The sequence below is a fragment of the Lutra lutra genome, chromosome 9, assembly GCF_902655055.1.
Source record: "Lutra lutra chromosome 9, mLutLut1.2, whole genome shotgun sequence".
Classification (NCBI taxonomy): Eukaryota; Metazoa; Chordata; class Mammalia; order Carnivora; family Mustelidae; genus Lutra; species Lutra lutra.
In genome coordinates, this window is record NC_062286.1 from 30,221,513 (window position 1) to 30,234,673 (window position 13,161).

Here is a 13,161-nt window from a genome sequence, read left to right on the forward strand (position 1 = left end):
AGTATAATAGAGGAATAAAAACTTAACATGAAAGAGAACCACCAAACCACAAATAAAGTTTATCATTATCTACACTAAGGGCAAAGGAATTTTTTTTTAACTTCAATAATTAAGAAACTATCGTGAGGGACGCTTGAGTGGCTCAGTCAGTTAAGCAACTGCCTTTGGGCTCAGGTCATGATCCCAGGGTCCTGAGATCAAGTCCCACATTGGGCTCCTGCTCAGCGGGGAGCCTGCTTCTCCCTCTCCCTCTGCAGAGGAGACCCTCACCAGAGGCCAATCTGAGGCACAATGAGCCCAAGGTGTCTTGTGAGAGCTCCGAGTGAAGGTCCACACCAGTGGACATTCTCACTTAGGAACTTGGGAGAAGAATCTGCTTCATGTGCCCAGACTGTGTCTTGCAGCCTCAGCGAGTTCTCTTCTCATACAAAGATGTCAAAATAAAGATTTAACCACCTTTATTTCCCAAAGTCCAAACCAAACTGGTGAAGTACAAGAAGATATGACATGCCTTTAGGAAAAGAATCGGGGGGCACCTGGGTGGCTCAGTGGGTTAAGCCTCTGCCTTCAGCTCGGGTCATGGTCTTGGGGTCCTGGGATTGAGCCCCGCATCAGGCTCTCTGCTTGTCGGGGAGCCTGCTTCCCCCTTTCTCTCTCTGCCTGCCTCTCTGCCTCTCTGCCTCTGATCTCTGTCTGTTAAATAAATAAATAAATAAAACCTCAAAAAAAAAAAAAAAAGGTTAAAGAATCTGGGGCGCCTGGATGGCTCAGTCGGTTGGGTGGCCAGCTCCTGACTTCAGCTCAGGGCATGATCTCAGGGTGATGGGATCGAGCCCCTTGTCAGGCTTCGCGCTCAATGGGGAGTCTGCCTGAGGATTCTCTGTGTCTCCCTCTTCCTTTGCCCCTCCCTGCCCTGCTCTTGCTCCCTCTTTCTCTCTCTCTAAAATAAATGTCTTTAAAAAAAAAAAAAATCCACATTCCAATTACTTTGAAATGAGAAATACATCTAAATGTTTTAGCACAAATTTAGATCATTCTCTTCTAAATGAAATCCCTAAAGATAAATAACAAACAATTTAGTATACAAAAAAATTATACAAAGAGATTGCCCATGGTATACCACGTGGGTATCATTACCTCTGACACTCAGAGCCAGGGGTTGGTTACTAAACCTCCTACTCTTCGGTTCAAAATTCTCTGGAGATGGGCAGCACCTGGGTGGCTCAGATTCTTGATTCTGGCTTAGGCCATGATCTCAGGGTCATGAGAGAGAGCCCTGTTGTCTGGCTCCACACTCAGCAGGGAGTCTGTTTAAGATTCTCTCTCTCTCCCTCTTCTGTCCCTCCCCACCCCAAACTCACACGCTCGCTCTCTAAAATGTATAAATAAAATCTTTAAAATAAAAACTCTCTGAGGATGGTATTAACAAGACAATAAATAAATGAGTGAAGGTAGGAGTAGCCAAATACATACACTTCTCTTCCCAGTGCTACCTTGCATCATCATGAAAAAATAAAATGCTTTTCTATCTTCTGCTTAAGTAAATCGGCCTCTGCCTACCCCCGAGATATAACAGTGATATTCCAAATGAGTTCTTAATCTGTTTCCAGAGGTTTGGAGAAATGGTCTGTTTTTAAAGAGGATTACTTATACCTTCAATAAAAACAGACAAAGCAAAGGTTACAACTCTTAGAAATAATTCCTCAGTCAAGACAGCATATGACATGTAAATATGTAAGTATTTATCACATAATAGTGAAAAAAATTCCAACATCTGGAAGCCAGAGATAAATTTACCATAAAACCATATTACTAAGATCAACCTTGCTGTGTGGGAGGTGACCAGTATTGCTCAGACATGGACCTTCAGTGCTATTCCTCTGAGACGGGTTAGCCGCAGATGTCATCGTTAAAAATGACAAGGTCATAAGTTAAAGGCAGGGAAAATGAATTTGGCTTTGGTCACCATACTCCATAACCATAAAGTATATTCACAAATATTTGTGCTTCACAAGGGCTGAAAAACATGAATCAGCGCAAGAAAATGACCATTAGAAAATATTGACGTGTTTAAAAACTTCAACTCCCCCATCTTCCAAATTCTTAGACTGCTGGTAAAGAGGATAAGTTGAATATTCCTTTTAAAAACAACCTGACAGGGGCCCCTGGGTCACTCAGTGGGTTAAAGCCTCTGCCTTCGGCTCAGGTCATGATCTCAGAGTCCTGCATCAAAGGCCCTGCTCAGTAGAGAGTCTGCTTCTCCCTCTGCCTGCCACTCCCTTTGCTTGTGTTCTCTCTCTCTCTCTCTGTTTTTTTTAAAGATTTTTATTTGTTTATTTGTCAAAGAAACGGACATTACCAAGAAGAGCTGAACATGCATAAACTCTAGAGCATAGCAACTCCTCTCGCATCTCTATATACCACACCAGAGCTCCCTAGCTCTGGGAAGGGTTTACACACGTATTAAAAGATCATCCTCTCAGCCCTCAGGATGTCACCTACAGCCCAAGGGCCAGTAAAAACAGCCTCCTCCGTTTAGTACACTGTACCAAACAGTCATTTTTTCAGAAGGCTGTGCTTTGAAATTCTAGCAAATGATTTCCAGAAGACTTGTTCCTGAAAGCACTGTAAGTAATATATTGGGGGGATAAAGGAAACATACCATAAGGCCATCAAGAGTAGAAGAGACAGATACACTCCAGTACCATCATACAATTAGAATACTATACAACAGTAAAAATGAATAATGGTCTCACTTCAAAAATACACCATTTAGCAAAACAAGTCACAGAACAATCACAGTTTGTTTCATTCATTAAAGTTCAAAAACTGGCAAAACTAAACAATGTTTTCTAGAGTTTCATAGATGCTGAAACTATGAAGAAAAGCAATGGAATGATTAACATGAAATTCATGGGACTGGCTCATGGGAAAGGGGGTCTGGGGACGCCATTAGGAAGCACATACAGGGGACCTCCTAAGCCAATACTTGCAACCCTTTCCAAGTCACAGCACACGCAGAAGACACTATGATTAGTGGAGCACGGCAGGGAACGAGCAAAGCTGCCGACCAGAAGAGACCAGTTCAAAGTCTGTCCCCACCCCAGCCAGGTCCCACACAGACACTGCAATGGCAGAGGGGCTCCACATCTGGGGAACAATGGTCAGGAAGCTCTGTTCTACAATGTTGCTAATGTTTCTCTCTCAAGCAGGGTGGTAGAAACAAAGGAGTTTTATTATTTAAACTCCATATACCTCGTATGCTTTTTTTGAATGTATGAGGTAGTTCTAATAAATTAAAAAAAAAAAAAAATCAAGGTCTCAAAGTTTTCTACAATCTGGCCTGAATCCCATGAAGTCTGGCCTGTCGGTGCTTCTCCAGTAGGCTCAAAACATCCGGCTCCCACCGCGCTCTTCCCGCCTCTGAACTTCCGCTCATGGGACTGCACCCAGACTGCCTTTCCCGCTTCTCTCCACCTGTCCATTTGCTCAGCACCCTTCAGTTCAACTCCCTATCCATGGCCAGCTAAACTGTCTGGCAAAATTCTCATTCCGCACATCTCTTGGTTAATTTCAATATTCTTACAGTCCAAACCTCTCATGTAACCTATATCTGTACTGCCTTGAATTGTCATCTGACTTTACAGGTGGCTTCTACCCAAATATAGCAGAAGGAGGGCTGGATTTGGACCCAGAAAAAGTGGCTCCCAAGTGCCCAGCTATAACACCTCTGACAAGTTTCCTTCATCACTGGGAGCTTCTGTGTTCTCATCTCTAGGATATTCAAATTGACCAAACACATGAATTAAGCACTTGCCCCACATATCTGTGTTCAACAAACACTAGGACTTTGACTATTTGGTGAATTTTTAACCTACACTACAGGGCTGAAGAGGCAGAAACTGTTTCATCCCCAATAACAGAGGGGGTGAGATGTTCCATATAAGCAAATTTCTAAGCAACTGAAGCATTTCTCTTTAAGGGACATAATCTTTGATATTTTACTTTAATCACTGTGGATGAAAACCTTTGTAAAGTACAGATTCGATTCCCTTCTTAGATATAAGATACAGAAGATCTTTTAGCCTTTCAATAATGATTTAGAGCCAGGATTATAAATTTCAATTATTCTACTGCAACATAATGTAGTGACTCACTACAGTGATGTGTACAGAGCTAATTACTGTGGCTGTCAGGTTATGGCTGCTTTTCTACTTCTTTTATCTACCTCCACCATCAGATTTTTTAAATATAATTTATTGATTGATTGATTTTTAAAGATTTTTCTATTTGAGAGAGTAACCCTGAGGTCATGATCTGAGCTGCAAAAAAGAGTCAGACTCTCAACCGAATGAGCCACCCAGATGCCCCTATTTTATCTTTTTAAATAAGCCCTATGCTGGGACACCTGGGTGGCTCGGTCAGTTGATAGTCTGCCTTCAGCTCCGGTCGTGATCCCAGCATCCTAGGATTGAGTCCACATCAGGCTCCTTGCTGAGTGGGGAGTCTTCTTCTCCTTCTGCCTGCCGCTCCCACTGCTTATACTCTCACTCTCTCACTCTCACTCTCTCTCCCTGGAAATAAATAAAATCTTTTTTTAAAAAGAGTAAGCTCTGGGGCGCCTGGGTGGCTCAGTGGGTTAAAGCCTCTGCCTTCGGCCCAGGTCGTGATCCCAGGGTCCTGGGATCGAGCCCCACATCAGGCTCTCTGCTCAGCAGGGAGCCTGCTTCCTCCTCTCTCTCTCTCTCTGCCTGCCTCTCTTCCTGCTTGTGATCTCTATCAAATAAATAAATAAAATCTTTAAAAAAAAAAAAAAAAGAGTAAGCTCTATGCCCAAAGCAGAGCTCAAACTCACAGCCCTGAAATCAAGAGTCACACATTCCAGCTGAGCCAGCGAGGAGCCCCTCTACCATCATATTATTAACACTTATCTCTAATTCCATTCCTGACAGTGGACCTTCTGGAAATACCTGAAAATCTGATCAACGACCAAAGATTCTTAGTACATTTTGTACAAGCTATAAAGTCGTATTTTTTTCCTACTTACTATTAACTCCAGTTTATAAAGATGAGTTCCTAAAGAAAAAAAAAAAAAACACAATAATAACTATATACGATATTTCTAAGAAGCATACCTCACTGAAGTGCTGGAACAAAATGGATGGCAAAAAATCCTGAGGTTGTAAATCAACAAGAGGCCCCGTCCAGTTACTCTGAACAAAAAGTTGCAAACTGCTTACACCAATTAGGAATATCAGCTGTTGTCTGCATATAAGAATAAAAAAATATGAACCACTATATAACCACAACCAATTTCACTTCAGTTTTACTAAGAAAAATGTAAAATATTAATGAACATTTATAGAGATTATCCAAGTACCACAAAACAAAATTTCTGAAACCCAACAATTTATGTTTCGATGTCCAATATTATAACCATGAGCCACATACAGCTCTTTTAAATTTAGTTACAATTAAATGAAATTTAAAATTCTGTCCCTCAGTTGCACTATTTCAGGTGCTCAACACCCATGTGTGACTAGTGGCTGCCATACTGGAGAGCACAAGTTTTCCAACAACAACTAAAACCACTCTCTTATGCTGGCAAAGGTAAATGTATTCAGTCTCACTCTGTGAAAATTTCAAACAAAATTCTACCTTTCAGTTGTGTTCAAATCTGTTGAGTAATCCAGGAACGTTACTATCTGCTTCTCCAGGTAGCCGTCTATCTTTTCTTCAGTCATCGTTGTTGAGTTAAAAATATTTTGAGTCAATGAATTTAAGAATATGGCTTCATAGTTCCCTTCTAGCAGCAATTGTAAGAAGGATCCACTCTCTGCAATATAAAAAATTAGTTCAATAATCTAAAAGGCCAATTTTTTTCATACTGTAAAGGATAACACTACTAGGTAAATCAACCAGTTTACATTTTAGTATGCAGAAAGAAAATGTATATCCTTAGAATGCTTACTATACATTAGTCACAAAGCACTGAGCAAATTCCCAGTATTCTATGAACGTCACTTCTACATTAGCAGCTCATCCATATAATGAGCAGCAAGGTAGAAGTTAGACACAGGAATAATATTCCTCGTTAGTAAATATTACCATCCTTCTGAGAATTCGAAAGATTCTTACTGACAACAGAGAAGTTTCCACAATCAGGGATCTAAGACCTTTTATAATCTGGCTTCTCCTGTCCCCACTATACTCGCTGAGGAACAGCTGGTTCTCTCATTGTCCCTGAAATATCCCATACACATTCCTGCCTCCACACTTTAACATTTGTGATTTCTCCTGCTGAGCTCTTCTCCACATCTTACCCTTTAATCAAAATTCAACTCATCTGATTTCTTCCATGAAACTTTACCAGATCACCAGACTGACTTCAAAAACTACCTCTCTCCCGAAGCACCTACTGCATGTGTGCGCGCGCACACACACACACACACACACACACACACACACACCACTTAGATACTGAGCTAAATTGTTGTTTTTCTTCCAGGTCCAGTCTAAAATCTCACAACCAGGTGTGCCTTTATCTCACATTTATCACTAGTAAATATGCTTTTAACACCTCCTCTCCAGTAAATGTGATACTGTTCACAAGAATTTTATCTTTGCTGCCTCGTTTCAGTTTTTATGCTTACCAACTATGGAACCTGGAATAAATTATTTAAACAATCTGTCTTTAAACGTCTTCACCTGCAGAAAGGAACTAAACGTAGTATCTATCTTAAATGTCTATTATAAGGATTAAATGACATTAAATGTTAGGGACTTAGAAAAGTAGCTGACATCGCCATCGTTATCACTGAGCCTAGGCAATGAACCCAGAGGACCCCGCCCACCACATCGAGGATGCAACAACCCAAAGTTTTAAGGGATCAGCTAGATTTCGGCAGAAAAACAAAACTAGGAGGAATGAGAACGCAGCCAGCACCACTCTCCCCTCACAGTCCACACGCTGGCCTCCGTTCCTGACAGGTTCGCTTTGCTCACCTGAACCGGTGACTCCCTCCTGCTTCCATTGCTGCCGCTCAGCCTCAGTGGGGAAGCCCCTCAAAACTGCCAGCTCGGGTATCCACATCACTCTGGACAACGCTGCAGCCAAAATGGGTTCTACGAGGGTCACTCGGGAGTCAACAAAAGAAAGTGAAAGGAAGAGGGTCCAAAGATGCCGAAATCTAGTGGCGACAGATCCTATGAATATACCAACAGCTCTAAGAGTCCATGTGCAGATATCGTCACATGGACGCGGCCATGACAGCAGCGCGGGACATCCTGGGAAAAACACACCCGACTCGGGTTTCCGCCTAGGAGACCGACTCAAATCCTTAGTACTGAGCATGCCCAGTAGAGATGCCCCGCCCCGAGCAGGGAATGGGCGGGTTGGAGGGCGCGGTCAATCTCAGTCCCGCCCTAGGGGGAGCGGTGCTAAGAGGTGTAGGACCGGATTAAAACGCGGCTGGAAGGGATGCTCTTGTGCTGCCAAGAGGTTAGAGGAATTGCCTATGGCTTGGGTTCTTAAACTTCTTTGGATCAGAATCCCCCTGACTACCTAACCAAGGTCCTTCACGCAGAATGCATGTGGGCCCTTGCTACCAACATTCGGGTACATTCCAGGAAATTAGAGACCCTCTGAAGTGGAGTCGACCAGCACACAAGAACCACCTGCGCAGAGAAGAGGTCTTTATTCTTAGAATGAAACTGTAAGGAGAGTTTTGGGACTCCTGGTTGGCTCCGTGGGAGGAGCATGCTACTCGAGCTCCGCAAAGTGAGTTCAAGCCCCAGGCTGGGTGTAGAGATTACACACATACATGACTAACTAACTAAATAGAATAAATAAATAACTTATTTAAAAAGTGTAAGGAGGGGCGCCTGGGTGGTTCAGTGGGTTAAAGCCTCTGCCTCTGGCTCAGGTCATGATCCCAGGATCCTAGGATCAAGCCCCACATCGGGCTCTCTGCTCAGCGGGGTGCCTGCTTCCCTTCCTCTCTCTCTGCCTGCCTGTCTGCCTACTTGTGGTCTCTGTCAAATAAATAAAATATTTAAAAATAAATAAATAAATAAATAAATAAATAAATAAATAAATAAATAAAAAGTGTAAGGAAAGTATCCGGTTTTGACGCTGCCGTCACATGAATCCTGACTGAATGGGACCTGTGGCCCCGCGGATGGTGCCGGGAAGCTTGCGGAGGACAGGCTGAGTCGCAACCCTGCCCCCGCCGCGTGCCTGTCGCTGAGCTCCCAGCTGGAGCCTCATTCGCTCCTCCCTTCTTCTTAGCCCTGGCCCTCGGCCGAAGTAGTCAGGCCTCGGCCGAAGTAGCCAGGTCTCGGCCGGAGGAGACGCTCTGCCCCAAAGGGCCAGAATCCTGCACTGTGAAAATGTCATGCACTAGTTAGGGGAAACCTGACCACGCAGCATTCTTGGAGAAATCAAGGGCAAGCGATCTCTGTAATAGCCCAGCCAGTGCCGGCTTCAAAGAGGGAACTAAATTCTCATCCCACTTTCCTCCTCCCTCGACTGTGCAGGGAATGGTGCTCAGCCTCTGCCCCCAGGAGCCAAAGGAAGCCAGACCTGGACTGAGCGGAGAAGAGCAGATGCCCTAGAATGCCTTCTAACTGAGAAGTAATTTATCACCATCTGTGCAGGAATGATATTTAATCAGTGTGTCCTCCTGGTTATTATTTTTTTTAAGATTTTATTTATTTATTCGTCAGAGATCACAAGTAGGCAGAGAGGCAGGCAGAGGAGGGTGGGGGAGCAGACTCCCTGCTGAGCAGAGATCCCAGGACCCTGGGATCATGACCCGAGCCCAAGGCAGAGGGTTTAATCCACTGAACCACCCAGGCGCCCCTTAAGGCAAATATTATTAAGCCAATTTTCAAATAAGGAAACTGAGAGGTATGTACCTTGCCTAGGATTACACTAGGATCTCACCCTAGCCTGACCCTTATGGCTCCATGCTCTGTACATCTGGTGAATAAAGATGATGAGAAGTATGTGACTGGTATGCAGGTCCGAGTAAGCAGGTAAATCAGTGAAATAACTTCCCCAGCAAACACACTCGAAGCAATCCCAGAGCCAAGGTCAGTACAGATGCTGAAAATCCCCAAGAGCAAAGACTCAAGAAGCAAAGGAAAGAAAGAATGTATGTGGTTGAGGTAACATTGATAGGAATGTAAGTCAAGTGGAACAGAACAGGACAGCAACCAGATCCTGCAAAGGTTTCCGTCTTCGAAAACTGTCCTGGTAAGTGGGGACTGAAGCCAGGCAGCCCTGTGGTGTCCCCCTAGGCTTTACTTTGCCCTTGGGGCTCCTAGATTTGACTCTAACCACAGCATGCTTCCCCTGAAGGGTGTTGTTTGTCCCACAAAGCAAAATAAGACCCTAACCCTCGATAGGTCTTCAATCAGGTGAAAAAACTATAAGGCTTTCAACAAGACTTCACTACATGCAGGACACGTACAAAGGAGACATAAATGTAGATACAGAAACAATGCCTCTGACTCACACAACCTGGACTCGATCCAACCAGCCCTACTTAGAGAGGGCCATCCCTCCCTCAACTCTAGAACTCTTCTGGATGCTTAGAATCACAGAAGGAGGCCTCATGGCCTGGGTAGGGAGCTCTACAGGGACCCATAAATCACAAACACCAAATTAATCAAAGAATACATGAGGATTCCTCTCATTCAAGATCCAAGGACATAGGGTGACCTTGAACAGCTGCCCTCTCTAAATATTACTTGTTAAATTTCCCTCTTGGCATGACTACAACAGATTCTTACATAATTAAGTGACTTTTCTCAGTAGTGATGCTCATTCGTTTACTATTTGTGTTCTATTTTTGGCTCTGGAGGTACTCCTGAAATAAATTTTATTTACCACATATATGGACAGTGGCTAGAAAGCATTTCACAATTTTAAACAACTCAGATGTAACATTCAAATGAGAGTCTTCACATCAGCCATTAGATAACATCAAATGCTACAACTATTGAATTTTGTTTGTATAAAAGATTGGATTAAATATTTTGGATATTTTTAAAGTTTAGCTTTCTTTATTTTTTGGAATAGATTTTATTTATTTGCCAGAGAGAGATTGAGAGAACAAGCTCAAGAGCAGGGAGAGCATCAGGCAGAGGGAGAAGGAAAACCGGGCTCCATGGTGAGCAGGGAGCCTGACACCGGGCTTGATCCCAGGACGCTGAGATCATGACCGGAGCTGAAGGCAGATGCTTACCCAACTAAGTCACCTAGGTGTCCCGGGTCTAACTTTCTTTAACCAGCATTGATTTTAAGTTCTGATAGTCATTGATTATAGTTTGTATTTTGCTTTTAATTTTAGTAAGTTTAGATGTTTTAGAAGAAAAATAGAAAACATGATACTTAACATTTACCTAAATTTACATCTTTGATGAAAATACATTCAAACTTTATATACTTGGAATAAAATTTATATACTTGGAATAAAATTACATTATATATCTTTAATTCTTTAGTTTATTGATGTTAATAGAACCAGGAAAAAGAAGAGTAAAAGAATGGATTCTTTCTCCCCTTGACTTCAGTCTTTTGGTCTCCAAAACTGTGAGTGAATACATTTCTGTTGTTTTAAACCCCCCGTTGGTGATAATTTGTTACTGCAGCCCTAGGAACTAAGCACTAAAACATTATTAAGATTTTGTAGAAATAAAGTCAACATTCTATGGAATAAATATATAATATAATTATGTATGTCTTTATTTCATTACTTATGCAAACAATACTTGCCAATCAATAGACTACCTCAATATCCCCAATAATTTAATTATTTTAATTATTTTGATGACTAACTCTTATTATAAGAAATATGGTTTAACACATTTTTGTGAAGGGAGGCACCAGGGTGGCTCAGTTGGTTAAGGATCCAATTCTTGATTTTGGTTCCGGTCATGATCTCAGAGTTGTGAGACGGAGCCCCACCACAGGTTCCACATTCAGTGTGGAGTCTGCTTAAGATGCTCTCTCCCAGGGTGCCTGGGTGGCTCAGTGGGTTGGGCCTCTGCCTTCGGCCTAAGTCATGATCTCAGGGTCTTGGGATCGAGCCCCACATTGGGCTCTCTGCTTGGCAGGGAGCCTGCTTCCCTCTCTCTTTTTCTCTCTCTCTGCCTACTTGTGATCTCTCTGTCAAATAAATAAATAAAATATATTTTTTTTAAATTTAAAAAAAATTTTAAAAGATGCTCTCTCCCTCACCCTCTGCCCCTCCCCCAACTCTCACACTCACGCACGCGCTCTCCCTAAAATAAATAAATCTTAAACAAACAAACAAACAAACCAAAAAGACCCTCATAAGCAACATTCCAGGGAACCTGCAGACTAACATCGGCACCTTGAGCTGAGACTCCCATTTGTCCTTCAGCTCTGCTGTCAGGTGAGTTAGTGTCAACATTACGAGCTATAACTAGTTATGTCGTGTTCCCCCCTGAAGTTATTCTTTTCTCCTACAGTTTGTAATGAAGTAAGTTTTCATCTAATGTCATTAGGCCTAGTACTTTAAGAAATCAGACCTTTTGGTAAAGAGGTGTATCCCGATTTGGCAATCAGACCTATATCTTTCATAAGACCATTCCACTTTTTTTTTTTTTAATTCTTTTTGGGAAGTAATTTTTTTTAAGATTTTATTTATTTATTTGAGAGAGAGAGAGTGAGAGAGAGCATGAGAGGGAAGAAGGTCAAAGGGAAAAGCAGACTCCCCGTGGAGCTGGGAGCCTGATACAGGACCCCATCCCAGGACTCCAGGATTATGACCCAAGCCAAAGGCAGTTGCTTAACCAACTGAGCCACCCAGGTGCCCAATCATTCCACTTTTTGATTGCAAGGTACATCATTTGATAAATACTTGTGCCATCCCTTGCTTGTATCAGTTGTCTATTGCTGTGTTAAAAAAAAAAAAAAATCACTCCGGAACTCAGCAGTTTCAAACAACAAGCATTTATTATTTCACAACTTCTGAGCTTGGCTGTGCGCCCCAGGCTCAGGGTCTCTAACAAAGAGGCTATCATTAACAAGGTTCAACTAGGAGGGGATCCTCTCCAAATCTTATCGTGCAGCATGCTTTCCTTTCTCACTGGCTGTTGGCCAAAGATATCGGTTCCTTTCCACGTGGCCTCCCTGTAGGGAAGTCCCCAGTGTGGCAGGAGGCTTCTCTCAAAGGGAGATCCAGTTTGGGGCTAGAGTCTTTTTGCAACCTCATCTCAGAAGTATCCCTTCACGAGTCCCTCCAGCCCACATGCAAGGGGAAGAAGGCAGGGACCACGGGGGGCACCTTGGACGTGGCCTACCATGCTCCTTACTGTGCTGCTTGCTCCACTTTGGCTGATGTTGGTCTATATGTACAAAGTCTTGCTGCGTGTGTTTTTCCTTTGTCCCAAATTGTCCTTCTCTGAGGGATGTCTAAGGGAGTATTCCATAGGGAATGTGTAGAAACACATGCCCAGTAAGTCTCCACTCCAATCCAAGCTGGCCATGAGGTTGTTGGCCTGATATCGTTGGCCAATGGATGACAGATCTGCAAAAAAACCGTGGATCAAACTTTGAGTGGATTCCCTGTACAATATTCACAGAAGCACTCACTCCCTGCCTTATCAGTTTGTGAAAGAAGGTCATTTTGTTTAAGCTGAAGTCTAAGATCAATGATTATTGGGTCATTAGTCATACAGCCTAGAACTAGTAGGCCTCCACCCAACTCAAATTGGAAAATTTGAGATATGGTTACCAACCATACACTGTTAATCTCACCAACCCCCTTCTTGGTGTGTTAAAGTTTGTATATCTCAAAGTCTAAACTGTTTCCTGGAAGAACTTCTGTCTCCTATATAAAACCATACCATAATCTTAGAATTTTCCCTGGACATTGGAAAAATTAAACAAACAAAAATGAAAAAAAAAAAAAAGAGGAAAGAAAAGGAAAAAAAAAACTGCTTTACTTAGTTAGACTAACAATAATCACCGTGGGAAGCTTCTGACAGAAAAAAATAAGTTGTATGTCTAAAAGGCATTCTAAAAAATAGGGAGACAAAGCACCAAACAATTTCTTTACTTGGAAAAATGAGGGCCCCCCCCAAAAATCTAACTCCAAGATAGTCTCAAAATCTCTGTAACCTTTT

General features: G+C 42.5%; 1 protein-coding gene across 1 annotated transcript in view; it reads right to left on the minus strand.

Annotated features, from left to right (window-relative positions):
- Nucleotides 1-7,324, minus strand: part of TTC27 (tetratricopeptide repeat domain 27) — a 175,459-nt gene extending 168,135 nt beyond the window's left edge. The window contains exons 1-3 of the mRNA XM_047746251.1: nucleotides 7,006-7,324; nucleotides 5,659-5,836; nucleotides 5,136-5,265 (exon numbers count right to left, since the gene is read on the minus strand). Of these exons, the coding sequence (XP_047602207.1) occupies nucleotides 5,136-5,265; nucleotides 5,659-5,836; nucleotides 7,006-7,093 (396 nt within the window). The 5' untranslated portion in view covers nucleotides 7,094-7,324. The remainder of the gene's footprint in view (nucleotides 1-5,135; nucleotides 5,266-5,658; nucleotides 5,837-7,005) is intronic.
- Nucleotides 7,325-13,161: the final 5,837 nt, after the last annotated feature.